General features: G+C 42.0%; 1 protein-coding gene across 1 annotated transcript; it reads right to left on the minus strand.

Annotated features, from left to right (window-relative positions):
* Positions 1-1,334: 1,334 nt before the first annotated feature.
* nudt3b (nudix (nucleoside diphosphate linked moiety X)-type motif 3b) lies at positions 1,335-12,221 on the minus strand. The gene is made up of 5 exons (XM_056437927.1): positions 11,869-12,221; positions 10,285-10,395; positions 6,549-6,593; positions 6,375-6,459; positions 1,335-5,452 (listed from the first exon to the last, which is right to left on the minus strand). The coding sequence occupies exons 1-5, from the start codon at positions 11,965-11,967 to the stop codon at positions 5,256-5,258; spliced, it is 537 nt and encodes a 178-aa protein (XP_056293902.1). The 5' UTR covers positions 11,968-12,221; the 3' UTR covers positions 1,335-5,255.
* Between the last annotated feature and the right edge of the window lie 11,912 nt (positions 12,222-24,133).

The following is a 24,133-nucleotide window of genomic DNA, read 5'->3' on the forward strand; positions in this document are numbered from 1 at the left end:
TGAACGCACCTGAAGGCAGCGTGAACAGCAACCCTGTATCACAAAAATTACATTCCCCCAGACCTAAAATGCAATTTGCAGTTACGTTTGACTGAAACGTATTTCTCTCCAGATTACATTTGTATTTGACGTATTACAATTACAAATACGTCTCCAATCAACGTATCTTTGCCGTTTGATGTCTCTTTTCTACAATGCTGTAGAGGAGTGGGGGGGGGGGGGGGGTGGTCCCCTCGTCCCAGGGGAGTGAATTCCTTAAGTCTTGTGGCGTTTCGCTGAGTCACCTCGTGTGACTCTCCTACACTCAGCTGCATCCCTTGGATGGGGGGGATCCTGGCGGACTCGCAGAAAGCGGTGGGATTGACTTGTGGATCCCACAGAAGGAGCGGGGGGGGGGGTCGGCCCCCCCTCCCGGGATGGGGCGGTTTGGTGGGAGTCACAGAAGGGCGGATCGGCGGAGAGCCGATCATTCAACAAAAGCAGCCTGAACTCAGATTATATATATATTATATATATGTGTGTGTATGTATGTATATATGTGTATGTATATATATATATAATGGGCTGTGTGTGTGTGTGTGTCACCTTTTTCACTCCTCGTGAGTTTGCAGGCATGTACTTGAAGTGAAGCAGTTTTACATCGAAATAAGTTTTCCAGATTGCACTAAATATTGTAAAATCTGCTTCTGAAGTAGAAGGGACAGCTTCCGCTTCAGGGCCAAACCTTTGTTTCACACAGAAAGCGGCACATTGTTCAACTCCATGTGACGTAGCGGCCTTTCAACGCCACACTAAGCAGGTTTTGAGTGTGGTGTGCAAACATGACTGAATTCAATGTCTCAGAAATCAGTGTATGCACGCTCAAAGCTTCATTGGTGTGTGTGTGTGCTGGTGATGAACACCATTGCCCACATTGCAATTCAATACACTAAACTGTAGTAATGCTGATACTATTGTTTTTGCATTTAATGTAAAAAAACTTTTAAATACAATTTGTGGCATTAATCAAAGCGCACCTGAAGCCTCAAACTGACAATTGAGACCTCAGACGGTGAAAGTTTCACCAATATCCACATTTATGTGACTTCTTCATTTCTGTCCACAGCCTGCAAGGAAAAAGAAAAACCTCCATTGGGTGCCCATAGACCGTTAACCTACTTTAGATTGTACTTTATGGTGTTTTATTTCCATCATGAACACAGAAAAACCTTAAAGTCACGAATATCTTGTCAATTCACAACATGTAACCCGATACATCAAAAAGAGATCCACAAGTAAAACAACCTGAACTTCTTATTCACAAAACCGTGAACACAAAGGATGACACGCCGCCCTGAATGTGAAATACTGGTGTTTATTTGTTGGCACATTTATATTACAATCTTCAGTCTTTTTGCACTGGTTTTATTCCACAGTCCCAAATGACAAAAGAAGGGAAGAGAGGAAACATTCCAGTGACACGTTTACCTTGGAGAACAGAATTACGAGCGTGTAACTTCAAGGCTGAGGTCGGGTGCAATGTTTAATTTGTTACTCAATTACTAGTATTTGGGGGGGGGGGGGGTCTTTTAAACTGTGTTTATCAATTTCAAATTTTGTAAGTCATTCAGTTATTAAAATGGCCATCTGACCATCACACTAAAGGAAACTAAATGTCACGATCCTCAACAGCAAAGTGATGCGCTTTTTAATATATATATTAATATACAATATATATAATATATATATTAATGTATAGTTATTAATATACATTATATATATTAATATATAAATTAATATATATATACGAGTGTATATTTATATATATATGAATATATAAATATATATATCTAAGTTTATTTTTCGCTTTGGCCACAAGATGGGGCAATACATATGTATACCATCACCTTTGGTAAATTAAAAAAAGGAAGTGACTGAATAATTCCTCCTCTCGTTTTTCTCCCCCAAAGTTCTGACCCTTCAACGTCCTCCAAAAAGAGTCAAACAGTTCTAGAAATCTGCAGCCAGAAAAAAAAAAAAAGGGGGGAAGCTACCTTTAACGCCAACGTGCTCATATGGAGACGTGTACTTCATACATCTCCTCCCGAACTCCAGATCACTTTACACTCGACCGGAAGTGCTTGTATTTTGAGTTAGAAGGGAGTTGTTTCAACAACAAAAAAAGAAGAAGAAAGAAGCGGGACACTCATCCTCATGGACCGACGTGCGTCCTCTGGCTGAACGGGTGCCGTGTCAGCGATATACACACAAGACATGTTCTCGTCAATAACACAACAGATTTAAACGGACACAAAAATAAAATTAAAATATGGATCCAGAACAAGTGGTCATTAATAATTAAGTCACTGGCTGTTACTTGTGGACGTCCTCCTCACATTCATTTGGACAGTACCCGTCACCCGTCATCCAAAACACCAAATCGCCCGCCAATTAACTCAGTTTTCGATTTGTCTTTTCTTTTTTAAAGCCATATACAGATTCAAGCCCTTGACGTCGGATCGTGACGTCTCGATGACGACTCCACGGGGTTCTAATCCTCGCGCTCGCTCCCTCGGAGGAGGCGGGGCTCGTAAAGCCAGACTTTGGGCCACCGCGCCTTCCTGCTGCACAGCAATAAAGTCAAAGTCTGGACCCGTCGCGAGACTTCAGACTCTTCACACATACTTTCGTCCTGAGGTGTTCTTTTTTCTTCTTCCTTCTATTGACGGATAATAAAAGGAATCGGTCTGGAGCTGGTTTTCTGGAGTTGAGCCCCCACAATTACCGGGAGAAAAAGGACCGTGACTAAAAAGACGACCGCCTTCTGCCCCCTTTTTTTAATTCCAGCGTCACGTTTGTGAACACGGACTTCAGTTCCGTGTTATTTCCCCATGAAGGTTTCTTTCTTTCATTTTTTTGTGTCAGCTTCTGGCCGACTGAATCGTGATACTGTCGTTTCCTTAAATGTGCATCCCGTCATTTTAACCAAGATGAAACAAGTGTACTCTTTTTTTTGGCATTCAAGGAAAATACAACTCTCACAAGTCTGAGAAGTGGGCGCATAATCCCAAACTAAAAATCAGATTTTTTTTTAGTGTTGGCAAAGTAATTGCTGACGTATCTGTATAATAAAAAAAAAACTCAAAGTTTAAATCCATATAGAAATGTTGATTATAGCAGCTTTACAGATAAACAGTGGCTCATATATGACTTCTGTTTGAAAGAGGTCACGAACCGGCAAAAAAAAAAAAAACACACACACACACACACATTTGCCATATGAATTTAAAAGACAGATTTCAATATGGACAGAAAACCTCAGTATCACGTTAAAGTTTTGGAGAAACGGCAATGAAAGAAACCTCGATGGGAAGAAACAGCTGGCGGCCGCTTTACTGCGAAAGTAAAACGATGGTTTGGAAACTCCAGACTAAATCATAAAGTCAAAGAACAGTCATCTTAGTACTGTGACACGTTCGTTTTGGTCAACATTTTTTTTTCTTCTCCAAAAATCAGAATTGTGAGAATATTGGATAATAAATAGGCTCCTCCCTCTCAGATAACCACGCCCCTCAGATCTACAGTTCTCTCCTCCAGCCTCGGTTGAAATGACGTGTCGGACTCACAGATGAGTGAGAGGTGTTTCCTTGTCACTTGTCCTCTCACCTTTTATCTATACAGAAATAAACAATGTACAATAAAAACCTCTAACATGCTATCTACAGCGCCTCCAGTTTCACAGTATTGAGCCGGCGGCCTCGCGCCACGTCGAGGCCGAGCGACGCGGCTCGGCTAAAAAATAAAAAGAGACTTTTGCGCGACGTTAGAGAGAAAAAAAACATACAAACAAAAACAAGACTAGTATCCAAAAGCATTTTACAGGTTAAAAACGAGGTCTCAAACTGTACAAGGCTTGTTTGTTCTGCACCAGCATTAGAGATTGGATTACTTTTCCAGGTCAAGCAGGTGTTTTTTGAGTGTTTTTTTTGGGGGGGGGGGGGGATGCAGATTAAATAATAAAGAAAGGGTAATACAAATAAAAACATTAATAATCATGCCCACTGTAAACAAATCGCTTGGAACCAAACTGAATGTGAGGAGTAAAACATGGGAGATGGGTTTGAATAACTTAAGTGATATGTGCTGCATTTTGAAAATTACAAGTCCATGATTTTTTTTGAAATCCACTCCCCTCTCAATCTACGGAGGAAGACTCTTGTGGTCAAAGGAAAGCAAAAAAAAGAGGGGGATTGAAAAAGGAGGTAAAGACACTGAGGAGAAACGGTGGTTCATTTGACATTGTATGTTGACATTCGTTCACTCTCTTCACGGTGTGTGTGTGTGTGTGTGTGTGTGTGTATTATGGGCCACTGGAGAGTGACACCTGTAGTGCTTGGCAAGCTTCCTCCCGAATGAGAGAGAGAGAAACACACTTGACACTTGAAATTGAAAAACTAGTGTGTGGGGAGGGGAAAGGGGGGGGGGGGCACATCCTTCTGACCAGAGGCATCGCCGCCGACGACGACGAGGAACAAACTAAAATGAAGAGGATCCAAAAAGACCTCGCCACAAGTCTGTGGACGCCACGTCACAGTGCTCATGCAAGACAAGTCACTTCCCACAAGTCTGTTCATTCAGACACAGACAACATTTCCTATCCTTATTAACAGGGGAGGGGGGGGGGGTACACTATTGGGCGGCACTCATTCACAAAGAGGAAAAAATATATATTCGAAAGTAATGGAGGAGACTTAAAAAAAAAAAAAAAGACCACCAGAAGCCTTTCCGCTTAATCACTAAGTATACACTTTTACATTACAACAGTAAAAAGTAGTTATTGCATTCAATAAACACCACGCTGAGGGCGCGTTCAGGGACGAACGAGAGAGAGAAATGGAGAGACAGAGAGAAATAGAGAGATGGAGAGACAGAGAGAAATAGAGAGACAGAGAGAAATAGAGAGACAGAGAGAGAGGTGAGCGAGGGGCACATTTCATGCAGTTGTCAGTAAAAGGAAAGAGGGGGTACAAAATAAAATTAAAATAGAGGGGGGGGGGGGGAGTCAAAAAAATGACATTTACAAAGTGTTTCAGACTATTCACCCGACACTCGTCACCAAGTCTGCGCCACAGTTCTGGCACAAAGGAGTTGGCAAGGCAAACCATGTTATTGAGACGGCAGAGAAGAAGAGAAAAAGAAAGGGGAGAGGAGAGGGACACGTGGACGAGTGGTGGCGAAGACGCTCCCGCAGGTGTCGGAGAGTTGGAGGGTTTTAGTTATCTGATACCCGAGACGGAGCTCTGGCTGAGGCTGTAGGTGGGGGACAGGTCCCCGCTTATCGTGGCCGCCAGGGGCGTCCCGTTGCTGGTCGGGCAGCTCTCCCCGAGAGCCTCGAAGTAGGTGGCCTGCACGGGCTTGTGACTCTGCAACACCCGGATGGCATCGTCTATCTTAAACCATTCCCTTTGCCTCCCTGTTGGCAGAACAAGACACCATTGTTGGAGCCGGTCGAGACTTGAGAGACACAACACGGGACAGAAACACACACACACACACACACACAGCGTTAACGTTCAAAAGAGAAAACAGGAGGGCCGGCACAAAGCTGGTGTTGTAATCCCCCAGGGTTCTTACACATTTTGACCCATGGATTTCCAGGACTTTTCCAGGACTTTAACCCTCCTGTTACCTTTAGGGTCAATTTGACCCCATTCAATGTTTAATGTCGGTGTTCTTTGGGGTCAATTTGACCCCAGGCTGTTTTTCACTGTGTCAAACATATAAGAAATATCAACTTTTTTATATATTTAAAGGGATATTTAGGTAGTCAACAAACAAACATAAAGTACCTCACACTTAAACTTGGGAAACAATATTAATTCTAATAATGTTCTGGAGGTTTTAATTGCTGGGGTCAAATTGACCCCGATGGTAAAATGTGTGAGTAAATGTAAAGGTAACAGGAGGGTTAAACCAATTTTCCATGACCAAACTGAAATCTCGGTATAAAGATGAAAAATGTTGCGTGTACGCCGGCTTATATTTTGAGAATCTTTCTTTAAAAAAAACATATTAATTATTTCAAACTCGGCGTAAATGAACATGTGAATATAACAACATTTCCATGACTTTTCCCCAAACTTTTATGATTTAAGTTTTTTCCCATGACTTTTCCAGGCCTGGAAATGACCATTTTAAAATTCCATGACTTCTCCAGGTTTTCCATGACCGTACGAACCCTGATCCCCACACAAGCCCAGACGTACAGTAAAAATGCCAGAATTGTAATAAAGCCGTGGAGAGAGAGACGTAAAGCTGCAGACGGCGTGCGACCGCGGGGGAACTTTGTCCGTTGTGATCCCCGTTCCGCCGAGTAAACAAACGCAGGGCTTTACCGATGTTGACCGAGTCCTCCCAGTCCTCCAGCAGCTCCGTTACAAGGAGGACGTAGACGTAGGTTCTGTGTTTCCTCTCTTGGTTCTGGAGGGAGGGAGGGAAATATGTATTGTTATAACATGCATATAACACGGTCACGGTTGAAGAAAAAGTCGTCGGCAAACAAACCTCACCTCAAAAACGCCAACTAAGCGACCTAAAGTCCCCTTCACACCGGCCTGTGGAGTAAAAAAATGAGAATGACGACAACGGTGAGGAGACGCACCTCACGGCGTACAGTTACTACGGACAACGAAGAATCAATCTTATATATTAAGAGGCTGGTTTTTTGGGTTTATCGTTTGTGCTGCAGTGGATTAGATGACATCATACGGTTGTTTTGATCCCCTTCTAATTCTTGGAATCCTCCAAGTGGGACGCAAGGAAAAGATATTTAAAGAAACCCGAAGTGGAAGTTATGTGTTTCTACAATGAAACCCGTTGACATGATGAAGGCACAAGGTAGTACAACATGTACACCATACTTTGGTGTAAACCCTAACCCTTGTTTTTAATTTACTGAGCAATTGTTCCTCACACAGCAGGCGCCATTACAGCAACTTATCGGAGCGTGGCAACTAACGGTTATTTTGATTATCGCCGCTCGACATGTCTCGACATGTCGGGACCGACTCTGGTGAAAGAGCTGCCGGACGGTGTTTACACACGAGGGGGAACCCGGGGGTGGGAGCGACGTTTCCGTGACGACGCTATCGGGTCGGGATGCCGTTATCAGCTCCGACGACCGCATGAAAGCAGTGCAGAGAGCGGCGGCGGCGGCGGCGAGCCAACCAGTGGGGCAGCCTGGCGTCCACCAACATGCACCAACAGCATGAGCGGCCGACCCAAATATGTCAACAAAGCAACGAGAAGCTCCGATAACAACACACGCAGAGGAACAGCCTTTCACTTCAACACACACATATATATATAGATAAATATATATGCGTGTATATATATATACATATCTACACACACATATATATTATATACATATATATCCACGTATATATATATACACACACATATATATATATATATTTCCATATATATATTCATACCTGCAAACTCATGAGGGGTGAAAAAGGTGACAACGGGGGGGGGGGGGGGGGGGGTGCAGGTGACTTTTGTTGTTGTTGTCACCACATCCACGTTGTTTGAAGCCTCAAAGCTTTTAGAACCACAACTACAGTCATTTTATTGTTCTGACCACAAATCTAAATAATGATAATAAACAGTTTAAGAACAAAAGGTCCTCCGCTCTGACTCAGCCCTATAATGATAGTAATAACAAATATACATTGTCATTATATATAATATGGTTAAAGTCATTCATGAACCAACTTCCTTTTTTTTGCCTGAACAGTCCTCATGGACTTCTCCCTGAATCTGTTCTGTCTCTACCTGTTTGTCACGATACTCATATTATAACTTCTATACATATTACATACCTGCCATAAATATCATGATACCCGATACCAGAATTCAATACCATACAAACAATATGGTACCATAATTACGAGACTGGTATATTTATCTATAATAGTAATAAATAAAACATCTGTATGGTTCACTTTTTACCAACTTTTTAAACACTTAACAAATGACAGTAATATGAGTATTAATATAGACAGATATGAATGAAACTACATGGTTCCATCATAGCATTGATTATACACCATGAGGCCGTTAGTCTCTGACCAGATGATCCACAGTTCATCAGGATGAGCAGCTGGAGAGTTACAGAACTTTACAGACTGAAACATTTCACTTCTGGCATCTTTTTATTCGTTAAGCCGAAGTCTCTAAAGCTGCGCCACTTCTCTCGCTGTGAGCTGCGCAGCGCAGTGTGCGCAGACAGCTCGACACGGAGCAGCGTGCGCTCTGATCGCTCTCTTAATGAAGTATCGATACTAAAAATATGCTAAATCACATCGTGTTTAACGTACGGGTACTTTGTTAGCATCGCTACACCGTGCAGCGTGACAGCAGCAGATGTAGCGGGCTAACATTCAAGCTAACCTGAACCCCCAAACGCTGAAGACATCTTGACGCTGATTGGCCGAGACGCGACACGTCCATCAAAGATGTTTTATTGCAAAGAGCACCACTTCACACTTTTCTCCGCGTCTCACTGCAATCTCAACGGCAGCGGGCCAGGTCACCCCCCCCCCCCCCCCCCCCCAAAAATATAAACTCTTCGGATCTCCACGATTCACGTGGATGACCTATTTTGAGTTCAAAACGGTGAATTTCACCGAAAGGTGACAAGTTTGCAGGTATGATATATACATACATATATACAGTATATATATATATATACACACATATATATATATATATATATAAATAATACAGCTTCTGCATCGGATACAAAGAGGTTAGAAAATGGGGGGAAATGCTCGTCAGCCTCTCCTGGACCTAAAGACTCACGTTTTGTCCAACCAGATGGGGAAACTCAGAAGAGTGAAAGACCGAGAAAATCTGTGAAGTGATACATCTGAGAAGTTTGGCAACTTTCTCTTCTGTGAAAAAAAGTTTCAGTCGAGCATTTGTTGCCGTAAACACGTCTGCTCCGCTGTCCCTTACTGCCACACACTGAGGGCTTCTCGACAAAAATAGCGACAATGGAAACAAAATAAAAAACAATCTCCCAAGGATAGATCAGAACTCGTCGCTTGCTGACATCTTTTGCAGCTTCTAGTTTCAGTTTATAAATAAATGTCGACTGCACTGGAGTCCTCAGGATTGTATGTAAAAGCCCAGACCACCCCCTAGAGATCCTGAAGACCTCCCAGGGATTAAGTCAAAGGCCAAACGTCAACCCGTACGCTTTTGAGATGGAAAAGGTCTCCCAGCTCAAGCGTTCGTGTCACCGAAGACGAGTGGGCATCGCCTCGGGAGCGGACGCACGGCATTGAGGCTGCGTTACAAGTTATGCAATACTCAGGGTTCTTACACATTTTGACCAGTGGATTTCCAGGACTTTTCCATGACTTTTAACCAAATTTCCATGACCAAACTGAAATCTCGGTATAAACATGAAAAATGTAGAAAATGTTGCGTGTTGAGAGTGTACGCCGGCTTATATTTTGAGCGTCTTTCTTCAAAAAACATATTGATTATTTCAAACTCGGCGTAAATGAACATGTGATTATAACACATTTCCATGACTTTTCCAAAACTTTTATGATTTAAGTTTTTTTCCATGACTTTTCCAGGCCTGGAAACGACCATTTTAAAATTCCATGACTTTTCCAGGTTTTCCATGACCGTACGAACCCTGCAAGAGGTATAAGCAGCCGTGTTGATTTCCAATACGTTGTAGGCCTCTGTAACAAGGAGCGTGTGGTAAAAAAAAACCTGTATGAATCAAACAAGGAATAAAAGCGGATTGTTTTTCCTTAATTCGCTGTATCTCGCGGGATTGGACAGCGGGCGTTCAATCTCGGCGTGACCTCCTTTGACGCCTAAACGCTGCTTTGTAACACGATGCTGTGATGGAGCTTACGTGTTGCTAGGCTCTCTCCCTCTGTCCATGCAAACAGGACGACCGCACGGACAAAGTGGCTTTCGAGAGCACGGCATTAGGCCACGTGATTTAATAGATGAAACACAATGCATCTCATGAGCTTCAATTCAAACATACGTGCTGCCACGCTGCAAATGGAAATCCATTCTCAGAACAATATTCCTGGCTATGATAAGTTCAAGGCGGTGTGTTTCACGTTCATGTTTCAGAACCAGGGGCCAGGTAAAGCCTCCAAGTGCACTCAGTCTGCACAGGAAATGCATTAGAATTATTTTTTTAAAAGGAGGCCACAACATAGACTTAATTTAGATATGACAAAAACAGTTTAGAGAACCAACCTCTTCACACACTTCTCGAGCGGCAGCAATATTGGGCTCCTCCTCGGGCTCCATTCCCCCTCCAGGAACTATCCACTTGTCGGGATGTCGACTACTGCTCACCAACAGCACCTGCGAAGCATCCCACGCGAAACGGGTTAGGCGTCACTGCCCAACTCCACGCCGCTTGGTCATAAACGACTCGCGTTCACATGAATCGAGTGTTGCTGCTTTAATGCGATTATCCGGTGATCCGTGTTCATGAATATTTACAAGAAGAGCCAAACCCTAACGCGTGACACGATAGCTACCATTCAACGAGGGCGATGAAAAACCATCAAGGCTATCTGACCTGAGGCCAAGTTATCCAGCTGGATATTGTTTTGTTTTCCCCCTCCGATGGCTTGTGTATGAATCACTTGCTCCCCCCCCCCCCCCTATAACTCATATGGCTGAATTCATGGTGTCAATAATGTGATGTGAAAAAAGCAGAGGCATAGCTAACTGTCGATCTCAAGGATAGATATTTAAGGTATTTAGATATTATTATTTTACTTTTAATGTAAATGTTGTTTTCTAAGTCTGTGTTTTTGTGATAATTGATCATGCTGCATTTTATGTATTTCTATTGTAATGTTTTTTTGCCTGGACCCCAGGAAGAATAGTCTCCACTACGGTGTAGACTAATGGGGATCCTTAATAAACTAAACTAAACTCAAGACTGCAGTCTGAGAAGTAAACGTGTCCAGCTCTGTGCAGGTCAGACTGATGCATTTCCTGTAGTCAACAGCCCACGTTCACAATCTGGCCTCTACTTTCACCAGAATGAGGAATTAAGTCTCCGATCAGCCCCCTCGCCTCCAGTAATACGGATTCAACTACAAGGAAATATGTGTGTGCGTTGTTAATTGGACATCAGCTCCCCAAAAATCGCTTCTGATCTCAAATAATTAGCCATAAAGGCTACTTTGAGGGGGGGGAGGGGGTACGTGGGCGAGTGGCATATTGACATTTATGTCAACTAACGTGGTGAAATGTGTACACGACTAAACAAGTTCGGGTTGTTGTCATTGAGCCGGGTGGCCGAACATCCTCTGTAACGGACGATGATTTTCTACGTCTTCTGATAAATAAATAAAAAAGTCACCACCCGTCACAGGGATGTGGTCGCCGGTGTTACGCTTTAACCGGCGACCCCGTTAACTGGTGTCTATTTCCCCCCCAACAGCTGTCATAACTACGACAACAACAGACGCGTTGGGCTGCAAGTCGCCAGTTAACGGGGTCGCTTGTTAAACCGCAACACCGGCTGCTAGTTAGCAAGCTAGCGATAGCGTGCCGCTAACAGGTTGAGTCAAAGTAACGTTATGTATAAAAAAAAAAAAAATCCGAGGTTTACATAACCCTCTCGGTAAGTGCGAGCTCTAAACTAATATTTAACACCACGACAGGAGACAACGCGCTAGGTTATGAAACGAGTGAGTCATCGTTTCCAGCTGGCATTAAAACCCAACAGCTGATAAATACAACGATTTACACAGACGTTGGAAGCAAGCCGGCTCGTGTTAGCTTTGGCCCGCCAGACAGCCACATCCTCGGCCTCACCTCCTCCTCGGTCTCGCTCCTGAAGCACAGGCAGGCGGCCCGCTTCTTGTAGCCGTCCCCGTCGTACGTCCGGGTTTGGTTCGACTTGAGCTTCATCATCTCAAAAGCGGCCACAAAAAAGTTCAAAAGTACAGCTGAGTTCACCACGCGTGAAGACGACGGTCGTCGACGCAAAGTCCTCCTCCGGGGAACCTCGGCGTGTCACTTAAAAGAAATAACTTCTTCTTCGCTTCATTTTCACGAACCTGGGCACATCTACGGCACGGTCGCCATTACAAGGAGCCGCTACGCCCACGACGTAGTTGGAATTTTAACAGCTCGGGCAGCGTAAGAAAACTACGTATCGGGCGTTGGAGAATTGCATCAACGGAGAGGAGGGGGGAAAACGCAACACCACGCTCTAACTGGAGCGAGCCGGCGAGGGGAAACGGGCACTTTTGGCTCCAACTACCTTGTCACGGCCACTTGTTTGAGGCATATATAATTAAGTAAGGTTAGAGCCCACAGACTTAATCGAGGAATTATAATTTAACGCCTTTAATGTTGTGTAGGGTTACAATCAAATCAAAGTTATTGATTAATAGTGGTTTGAGTAATCGGTTTCAGCACCGCAGGTAACGGACAGCGCCCGCAGTTCTTCAAAACTGAGCCGTAAAGGTGTGTTTATATTCCGGCTTAGCTCACACACAGCTGCACTGGAACTTACTGATCATGAATCTATTGAGCAATCCACCATCTAAAAATAATAATAATGTCGTACATTTTATTTGAAAGGTTTTCAAATGCACTTTACGTGGTAAAAACAGAAACAATCAAATCAATAAAAAATATATACAAGACGAGTCAATCGTCTTTTAACTCACTTTTCAAGCCGGTTTCAGCTTCTGTAATGTGATCATTTATAGTTTTACTTTTTCATGTATGATAGTAAACTGAATAGCTGAGGTTGCTCGGGTAAAACAGCAGTTTAAATATATATATATATATATATATATATATATATATATTACCTTACAATTGAGGACGTTTTCTGACATTTTATAGATGGCACAATTTATCGAAATAAACGAAACCATCACAAAGATGCATCGCTGCTTGAACGCCTTTCAATGACTCAGTAAACCATGTTTTTTTCTTATTTGTATCCAATATTGCATGTTTTTGGTGACATTTTTGATCTTGCATGTGTTTTGTTTATTGATGTTGCTGTGAAGGTAATTGCGCAAGTCATGGCATCATAAAGTGGAAGTAATTGTTGGCTATAATAAACTGTCCTCAAGGCATACCTTTTCTCTCTTTGCTTTTATTTGTGACACATCTCTTTTTAGGGTTAGGCTTCCATTGCATGCATTCTGCATATTTTCTCATCTGCCACCGAAATGTTTCTATACGAGAAACATGAGACATTTCAGTTGGTTGCAATCTGCTTCTTATCATCTGCGCTTTAAAACAAATTTTTTTACAAAAGATTAGAAAGGATGAAAATGAATATGGCTCAAGACACACATACTGTACAATTGTTTTCTGATGTCACTTTAGTTCATTTGGGTCTATTTGTGGTCATGTTGTGTCTCTTTGTGGTTCCTTTGTCTCTTTGTAGTCATTTTGTGTCTCTTTGTGGTTCCTTTGTGTCCATTTGTGGTCATTTTGTGTCTCTTTGTGGTCATTTTGTGTCTCTTTGTGGTTCCTTTTTGTCTCTTTGTGGTCATTTTGTGTCTCTTTGTGGTTCCTCTCTTTCAGCCTGTCAGTTTGGGTCGACACCTCGCGTGTGCAGTTACAATACACACTTCACAACTATAATTCTTCACAGTTGACAATCTTTCGCATATTTGCAACACACTTTTTTTTCCAATTAATTCAGGTAATTCCCCTCTAGTTTAAAACTAGAATTGGTAAAATGGTGGCATTTCCAGTCAACATAACACATTGGACATTTTACACAAGTGATTTAAGCTGTATTCATATATATAAAATATATACACATATTTCCGGAGCTGTTGCCAAGAAATGTTGTCTCTGCGATGTTCCTTTCACCCATAAAAGTAGTTATTGGATACTTTGGAAATATTGGCGATCAGACAAATAGCCACTAAAAAAACAACTGACTCAGCAAAAGAGAAGTTGTGGTCGAGGAGCTCAGAGCACGAAATAAATGTCTGACAATGCACTGTGAACTGGGTCTTGACTCACTGCCTTCAGTAATGACAGCAGCAATAGACGCGGATGAGGACTTGTCCGTGTCAATCACAACGTTGTCTGTGGGACTATCATCAGAGATTTAGCGGCCGGGGGGGGAGGGGGGGGGATACCGACCAGCACGAATACTTCACATAAAAAAAGATGAGTTCAGTTAAGCTGAATTGGATAAGAACCAAAGCTGCAGCTGCAAACCGGTGCCGCATTAGAAACAATTCATGTTTCAGAAATACTTAATTCATCAACTCTTCACTCTCCACAGTTCAATTTACATGTACTACAAATTGTCAGTGTAATGAGTTCTGACATGAAGCCATAATTGTTTATTTTATTCTTATGGTGGTTTTATTGTTTGTATTATTCTGGTGTTATTGCTTCTTTCACACTGTTTGTCTTTTTTCTGTTAAGGTCCCATTGCTTTTACTGCTCCAACAATCCATTCTCCCACCGGGGATCAAAACAATCTGCTCTCATCTTATTTACTTATATTCCCTCTGAAATTTCTCCCAACAGAGACTGATATGTGAAGTGCGTCTCATCTTCCTCTGAGAACATCTCAGATGGCAAATTCCATATTAACCATCCAAAAACTGTTGAGTGCCAAACTGAGAAATCATTTCAAATAAAATCACCAACTATTATCTTACAAATGTGCACAGATTGTTATTATCTACACCATGTCATTTAAAAAATAGTATTCTTTTAAGCAGAAGTCAGAATCCAAGTCGAGATATTTGGATATGAGTGTCAGATGGCTAAAGGATTAACAAAGAAAAAACATGCAACAAAGAATATGCTCAAACTCACTGCAAATGTATTCTCAAATAGTGCAAAGTCATCGATTTCATTAGTTCAGGCAAAGTCGACGGGGATACATTTTATATTATTTTATTCAAGATTCAGATCTAATCCAATCCCATGTTTAACCTCGTCGGAAATAAACCTTATTAAATGTTTTTTTCTGTTTGAGATCAAATAGAAATACACTAATAATTCATATAGGTTGTTTCCGTCTGTGCTTTCTTGCCTCTATTTTCTCTTGGGAGGACGAGAGCAGGATTTACACAATTAAGCAATTTGAATAGGGTTACGCTTAAGAGGTTTATCTTTTCTGTTTCTTCTTTTGAACTATCTGCAGTTGCTAAGGCAACCCATTCTCTTTTGCACGGTGAGCCATTCATGAGTGAAGACGCAGTCCCAGTCATGTCCACAAGAGGGCGCTCACCTCTTTCAGTAAATATGTACAGCAGGCCCATGAGCCAGCTTTTTAAAAAGGTGGACTTCTCAACTGCTAAAATGTTTGAGATTTATTTATAGGAAATCTCTCGTTTAAATGTATCATCTTCTATTTGATATACTGTGTATAAAATGGGCTTAATTTGGCAGATTAGGTTAATTGGACTCTAAATTCCCCGTCGGTGTGAATGTCTCGATATGAGCCCTGATGGCGACCCATCCAGGGTGATCCCGGCCTTCGCCCAATGTCAGCTGGGATCGTCTCTAGCGCCCCTAAATAGGATGAGCGGTTCTGATGATGTAATGGTTTTATCGGACTGACACCAGCCAAGTCGTTTTGGTGTGATTCAGAGGGTCCGTGTGCAGTTAAACAGAGTGGTGGTTGACCCTTGACCTCTTTCGCTCAGCTTTATATTGAGACATATATAACGGACATGATTTATGGAATAGGTGCTAAATAAATAAATAAACAGTTGCCGTGAAACTGCTCATCAAGCCGGTGGGGCCCGCTGTAGTTTAGCCTTTAACCCTTTTACAATGAAGACATGAAGGTACATTAGTTCAGGGTTAGAACGCCTGTCAGAGGGCGCTGTAGATTTATGGAGGCACAGCCAAATACCCACCGTGGAGCCTAGCGGGTGGTCAAAAGATCATTTAACATTAATACCCTGCTTCCACAGGAACTTCTGGCACATTCTCACTGTGAATTAATAAAACTGGCATAACATGACCTCCAAATGAGGCTAGAAATGTGTTGCTACTCCTGGACCAGACATCCTAGCCACGCTAAGTTATGTTTTCGTTATATTTTTGCTGCATCACAACTCTTCTTTATTTAAAACATAGCCTAATTATAGTGTTTTATTAAGGGTGCATTTGCACCTGATAGCCAATATAACTATCTGACAATGCTAATGGTCCAGTAGACAATAAATTTTGAATCGCTGTTTATTCTTTCTCTCTATTTTTGTTCTTTTTTTGTATTTCTTGGCCATATGTGAAGTCCAGGATGTCTTTGTCATTTATTTTTTCTTAATAAAGATTTAAAATACAATAAAATTTAATTTAATAAAGATTTAAAATGTAATTTAATTTAATAAAGATTTAAAATGTTCTGAAATGTCCCCACTGTGAGACTAATAAAGGAATATCTAATCTAATCTATAAAAAATTGAAAATAAATAAATAAAGCAAACAGACTGAAAAGCTCATCTCAGCTTGCTAATTATATGACCAGATAAGATAAACGCTATTAACTCAAAAGCAAATATATTTGTTCTGGTATGAATAGAGAAAAGCTGTTGTGACAAGAAGATATAAAACAGTTGTAAAAGTGTGATACACTTAGTTATTGATACATCCTCTGACAGGACATAACCAGAGCCCCACTGGGACAAGGGGTTAATGAGCTCAGGCAGTCCCCGTGCACCGGGACACACAACCAGAGGCTGAGGTGTGTTTAATCGAAGGCTGCATCGATATTGGCAACATTAACCTTTCCAGCAGCTTTTTTTCTTTCTTCTCCAGGTAAATATGCACGTTAACGACTAAATAAGCAGATTGTGATGTTCGGCCCGGGGCCAGAAGAGATTGTGCTCAGCGAAAGAGAAGAAAGAGAGACTATATCTGTATTAAAACACAGATTTGCACTTCAGTGGCACTTAAATAGCTCTTATTATGGTATTTTTGTAGTTCGACTATGTTGAGGAAATGTTACTTCCTGTATTCTTGTTGTTCTTAGTTGGTACTCGAGGTTGAAATGCACTTTTTGTAAGTCGCTTTGGATAAAAGCGTCTGCTAAATGACATGTAATAATGTAATGTAATGTAAAAGCAATTTACCGTGTGGTGATTTTCTGTGTTTAAAGTGACATTGTCTTCTCTCTGTGTGTGCGGCGGCTTCACTAAACATGCCAACAGTTTTATTTTATTATATATATAATGATAGTTTTTCCTGAATGCTGTGTAAAAAAGAGCAATTAAAGTCAAATATCTTTATTTCATGTAATAAATATCCATATTTCATGTAAGACACACACATCAATATTATTGTACTTTAACGAATCGGATCAATGTATCATCAATCCGTTTATGACTCATCACTTTCATATGTTTGATAAGAAGCTTGGCTTAAACCGCATCAGCCTGATATGAAAAAAATTGATTTTTTTAATGCAAAAACATGATATATCGCTTATATCGCTTTTTTGGGCAGGTTGTAATTCTAACATACGTTGAAGGTATTTACGGATGATGTTAAAAGTCATAACCACCAGGGGCCACTGGCATATAAGTTACAACCAGTCCACACTGATATGACTAGTGACATTCAACAATAACTTATAATGGCCTTAAAGAGATCATGGCCTCTATTAAAATAATATGAATTAATGAAATGCAAACAATATGTTATATAAAGTTATATATTGCTACACAGAGCAGGTATGTTGTGCCTCATGGATGGGAGGAGAAGGTAACTGTCCCTTGAATACTTTATTTATTTCGGGGTCATTTTTTAAATGGCAAAATATCACCAATAAGTAAGAAATAGTGGAATGATTATGCGTTCACTCCACTCAGCAGGCACCCACAGGGAACTGAGTTTTTGAGTTTATTAAAGGTACATCTAACATTTAGCCCACTTTCCTGTCTCCTCTGAATGAAACACAACACAGAGTTATTTACAAAGAGTGAATGGATCGATGTCTGTCAGAGATAACACACATTTAGAATAAAAAAATTGGTACCGAAGCAATTTTAACGTAATTTTAAGATAGTTTTTTTGTCATCAATTAATGTGCACGTCATATCTTTACCTTCGCATTGAAAATGCGGAAGGTAATGTTTTGATCGTCGTGTATTTATTCATTTATTTATTTGTATGCGTGTTATTCGCATAAGTAAAAAAGTATTAAACCAAATCGCATGAAATTTGGTGGGATGATTGGTTATTATCCGGGGAGCATTTGATTAGATTTTGGGATCGATCGGGTCAAAGGTCATGGTCAAGGTCATGAAAAGGTCAACATCTTCTTTTTACCATAGCGCGGTCAATTTTTATCCAATTGGCATGCAACTTATGCCAAAATGTTCATAATTCAATGCCCAATCTTGTGATATGCGAAGGTATGCGCTCTACCGAGTGCCCATTCTAGTTTATAATGTTGTCGTCTATACAAAGAACAAACAGACCAAGACCAAAACATATTCAGTTTACCTCAATGCAAGACCAAAAAAAGCAGCAAATTATATAATTTGAGCACCTGGAACAATCGTTATATATATGAATTTTGTGCATTTTTGCATGTAAAACAACATTAATGGATAATAAAAAACTTTGTTTTCTGTGAATCAACTAATCACCCAATTGACTCGTTGTTGTGGCAGAAAGCCCAAACGGCCTTTCAAATAATAATCCAGAAACAACCCAACCCAAAGGCCCAATCTCTAAACATGGTTGCTCTAAAACAAATCACACACACACATCAGCGTGGCTTTTATGAATGGGATGTAGAACAAGGCGTGTGTGTGTCCCATTCTGCTCTCCTATGGTAAAGACATCAGTGGATTAGCAACATGTCCTATATCGATGACCTTCTGTGTCAGAGGACGAGGCCGAAACGTGATCTCCTCCGCCTCTCCGCGTTGGCGAGTGCGCTGCAGATGAAACGTAACCCTTCAACACACTGTACCGTGATCGAATTACCACCGTGTCCGGTCTCTTCTATAAAAAAGCAATTTTTTCCTTTTCTTTTCGAGTTCAAAGGTTACACCTGTGACGACACAATCAGCCGGCCAGCATCTCAAAACGAACACATCACTCGTGCGTGGAGCACACGACCGATCTGCGGCCCCTTTCATCTTTTTTTATTTGTAAAATGCTTTTTTAACAGACGGTGACACACTCATGTGTCTCTACATCTCAGTCAGTCAGAAGCTCGCGTTGACACCATCACATGTCGGCAGTGTGGTGGAGACTTTGGTTGAAAGGAGCGAGATACAACCGGCATATTTTATTCCAGCTATTAGATTATTATTTATTCCATTCTGTTGGCTGACGGTGGGTCAGAGGTTAGCAGGTCCGTCCTTCAATCAGGGGGTTGGCGGTTCAATCCCCGGCCTAGTCCACGTGTCCTTGAGCAGGAGCTGTAGCTGTGTCTACGATGTGTGAATGTAACACGGTCGTAAGTTGCATTGGATAAAATATTTTGCTAAATTGCATGTAATGTAACTCAACATTTATTTAGTAAATAAAGTTATTTAAAGGGAAATTCTGTAATGTCAGTGGGCAGGTGTGTGATCATCAGAAGGTCACTTTAAAATCACACACTGCTGCAGGAGGTTCTGAATGAATCCCATCGATACACTGAACATATTGTGACCTCAGAACTTACATTTGGGTTAATTCCCTTAATGTCTCCATGAAATGAGAACGTCTGGGGGAAGGCGATTATGACTCAGTGGCCGTTCTTTTGCTCGGGGATTTTCACTAGTGACTGGAATTAACATGACTTAAATTCTCTCTGCCCCGTAGCTAATTGAAACAAGTAATCTCCAGAGTTGGCCCGGCGCAGGGGAACGGGGAGGACCCGTTATCCTCCGAGCAGACGCCACGAGAACGCCTCCCAGTGCAGAGCGGGGCGGGCTGTTACTGGTGGGAATTACTAGTGAGGCCAAATAATTCACTTATTATGCTGACCCGACAAAACAGAAAGAGAACACAGATTTGAGAGCTGACACAAGAGATGGATAGCTAGATACATATATCTATATATAGATAGATAGAAGTAATAATCAATCAATCAAACTTTTATTTCAGACTCAAGGTCCAGATAGTACAAAACATTAAATAGAATAAAATACAAACAAAATCACAAGTAAAATACATAGAACTTCAATTAGATACATATATAGACAGATAGATATATAAATATATAGATAGATAGACATATAGATAGATAGATAGAGATAGATAGATAGAGATAGATAGATGGATAGATAGAGATAGATAGACATATAGATAGATAGACATATAGATAGATAGACATATAGATAGAGATAGATAGATGGATAGATAGATGGATAGACATATAGATCGAGATAGACAGATAGACATATAGACATATAGATAGAGATAGATAGATAGATAGATAGACATATAGATAGATAGAGATAGATAGATAGATAGACATATAGATAGATAGATAGATGGATAGACATATTGATAGAGATAGATAGATAGAGATATAGATATAGATAGATAGACATATAGACAGATAGAGATAGATAGATAGATAGACATATAGACATATAGCTAGAGATAGATAGATAGATGGATAGATAGAGATAGATAGATAGATAGATAGACATATAGATAGATAGAGATAGATAGATAGATAGACATATAGACATATAGATAGAGATAGATAGATAGATAGATAGAGATAGATAGATAGACATATCGATAGAGATAGATAGATAGAGATAGATAGATAGAGATAGATAGATAGAGATAGATAGATAGAGATAGAAAGATAGATAGATAGACATTGACATATAGATATAGATAGATAGATAGACATATAGATAGATAGATAGAGATAGATAGATAGATAAGTTATTCATCCCATTTGAAATTGGGTTAGAAGGAAGAGAGTTGATGATTTGAATATAATAATAAAGACAGGTAAACTTGGTTCAATAATAAGACGTTAACTTTCTTTTTCTTTGCACGACTTCTTCGTCCTCTGACAGTTCGCCGTCAGTCAGTCGAGCTTTGCAGCTGGAATCCTCTCCAATAGAGGTGGAGATGAATATTCAGAGGCTCAGCTGCCTCCGAGCTCCACAGGGACATGACACACCCCCCTGAGGGAACCCCCCCCCCCCCCCCCCCACACACACACACACTCACAACCACCTCCCCATTCCCCTTGAATTTGGCTGCTGACAGTCCAACACTCCACAGGTGTGACCCACTCAGACCTGCAGCCCTACAAACGCACACACACACACACACACACACACACACACACACACACACACACACACACATACACACATACACACACACACACACAGCGCATGTACAGGATGCAAAGACAGAATTATCACCACAGCCATGGACCATGAATCCATCCACTGCCTCTCAGGTCTCCAGGTGCCACAGTTAACCTGATAGATGAGGAGGTCCATATACAACGTACATTATGGACTTTGTGAAGTTATTATCCAAAAGTTTGATCCATCAGTCGCATCCAAGACTCAAAACAATAACGTTTCAGCTCGGGTTGAATCACGTCCGTCTTTATTTCGCTGGATAATGTCGGGCATACGCAGACATGCCCCCAGGCATGATTTCATATATTCTCCTGCTGCAGAATGTGGCTGCTGACAGTGACACAAACACACACACACACACACACACACACAAACAAACCCAGAGGATTGAGGTTTCACACAAAGTGATTGGTCTTTATGTTTCCTTTAACAGCATCTCGGGCGCTCTGAGACTCGCTGCATCCGGCAGCACTCGCTCTCTCGTCACCGTGAGAATTAAGCTGATTGCAGATCTATCATACACATTCTGTTGCAGATCATTTGATCACCCCATGCATATCAGACACGAGGATGCCAATGTGTTGGAATGGAATTGTTGCATCTTAGATGTAACATGTAACAACAACATGTGTCTCCCAATAGCCAATTAGCTGACCTAGATAGTGAGATGTTTAAAAAAAAAAAAAAAAAAAAAACATTAGACTTTTAATTAGACTTAACCGTCAGGGCAGAGAGTGTGTGTGCTGGATGTGTACACCCTCACAGGGAGAATGAAATGAATACAAACCCGACACTGAAGTCTGTGCTCAAAGGCGGCCAAAACCAACGTTATGATTTAAGAAATGCAAAAGCACAGCGCTTCATATCACACTTCAACTCGACAGCCACATGCCAACAACTGCTGTAATCTAGCATTCATATATATATATATATATATAGATATTATATATATATATATACATACATCAATGAAAGTGGGGCGGGTGTATATATATACATACACCCGCCCCACTTTCATTGATGGTGCATTTCTCCACCCTGATAAAGGCGGTGTGCATGCGGTGCTTGGTATAACATCGATCACACCCAGCGCGCGGGGCGCATATCGGCTTGAAAACGCTCTCGCCTCCGGTGTGTGTGTGTGTGTGTGTATGTATGTGTGTGTCTCCGCTTCATTATCCCGTAGGCTACACATCTGATGCTGTCTTCTTGGCAGCAGCAGTGTGGGTGAGTTGCTGGTCGCTGCAACTGGACGTTGCCATTTCTACACCCCCCCCCCCCCCCCCGGTCGCACCAGAGCCTTTTAAAGTTGGGACCGGAGACTTTCAGCACCACTTTCCCGCGGACAGCGCTCGCGGTGATCGGTGCGTTGTGGCTTCGACGCAGCATCGACATGTTCCCGGATTCCGTTTGGATACTATTCGGAAACAATGTTGAGATGTTGACTTGAAAAGAAAGAAGAGTGAAAGAAGGAGAGGGGAAGCTTCGCGTCACGTTCATCCAACAAGATAGCGTTTATTTTGTGTTGGTGTTGCTTTGGATATGGGTCAATTCTTATGAAGGGAGTCTTCGTGGGCACGAGAGAGGGTGAGTACAGCCACCCAAGCGGAACGAATGGCTATCTGAACAAATGTGTACACACACACACACAAAAAACGTCGTGACTTGAAATTGATTGAAGTTTAAAAGGCGGAGCATCGGAGAGATAATTACAATAACGATCCGTGATTCATATCGGGGGATGCGTGCGTACACGCACACACACGGAACATTTTCAATGCAACTTGCATGTTTCGATGCTGTTCAGTACTTTGCATTCGCTCAGTGGTTCGAAGATGTTGTCACAGTTTGGAAAAAGTGCGATCTGCGGGCTTCCTTTAAGCAGGAGCGCAACGCCCAGCAGCAGCCAGGACGGTGGGTGCATCGCGTCTCCGCGTTAAGGCGCAGCGTTCTGCGGGAGCTCCCGCGTGCCGCTGCGCCGCCGCAGAGGCGCCCCGAATCACACACACACACACACACGCACACGCACGCACACACACACACACACATGCGCGCGCGCACGAGATAAAAAGACTGACTCGACATCCCAAACTGCTTGAGGGGGTTTGAACACGATTAGAGTTACAGCTTTTGAAAAGCACAGATTAGACCCACACCGTGGACTCGTCTTTTGCTCCAATCCAGTTTTCACTCTGAATGCCACTTCTTCATCTCCAGCTCCCCCCCCCTCCAGATTGATCTCCCCCCCCCCCTCCACCTCCCTCCCTTGCGGCTCCCTCTCAGTCGCGCAGGGGATTGAAGGAGGGGAGAAGGGGGGGGGGGGGCGGGGGCACCCTGGCTGGCTCAGTGGTGTTTTTTTTGTGAATGTGTGTTTGGTGGGATGTGGGCGGGTGGGGTGGTGGGGGGAGGGGTGAACGGTGTGTGTGTGTGTGTGTGTGTGTGTGTGAACCATTGATGTCATTCACCGTGCAGATGTGCAGCCTCCCAGTGGAGAACTCCCGATGTGAGACCTGCTGCTGCCCGTGAGAGAACTTTAATAGGTTACTTAGGCATGCATGGTTGTTACTTCGAGGCCTTCACACCATTATTTTATGCTGTATTAGCATGTACACCGTTTTTTTTGGCCAATGGCACAAATCAAGGCTGGAGAGTTAGATCACAAGACATGCAGAGACACCGGGGTATTAACACCGCTTCCGTTCGACGCTCCCTCCGGGTTGTTTTTTGTGTGTGTGGCGTTACGAGATTAGCTCTGTGCTGTCGTACCCGCGTTGCTC

Source organism: Pseudoliparis swirei, chromosome 18 (assembly GCF_029220125.1).
Source record: "Pseudoliparis swirei isolate HS2019 ecotype Mariana Trench chromosome 18, NWPU_hadal_v1, whole genome shotgun sequence".
In the NCBI taxonomy this organism is placed as follows: Eukaryota; Metazoa; Chordata; class Actinopteri; order Perciformes; family Liparidae; genus Pseudoliparis; species Pseudoliparis swirei.

What these genes read in the sequence shown, in the direction of transcription:
- nudt3b (XM_056437927.1), bottom strand. Translation starts at nt 11,967, where the DNA reads ATGATGAAGCTCAAGTCGAACCAAACCCGGACGTACGACGGGGACGGC. An exon ending in CTCGAGAAGTGTGTGAAGAG is followed by an intron (nt 6,594 to 10,284) that starts GTTGGTTCTCTA and finishes TTTACTCCACAG; the next exon opens with GCCGGTGTGAAGGGGACTTT. An exon ending in GCTTAGTTGGCGTTTTTGAG is followed by an intron (nt 6,460 to 6,548) that starts GTGAGGTTTGTT and finishes CCCTCCCTCCAG; the next exon opens with AACCAAGAGAGGAAACACAG.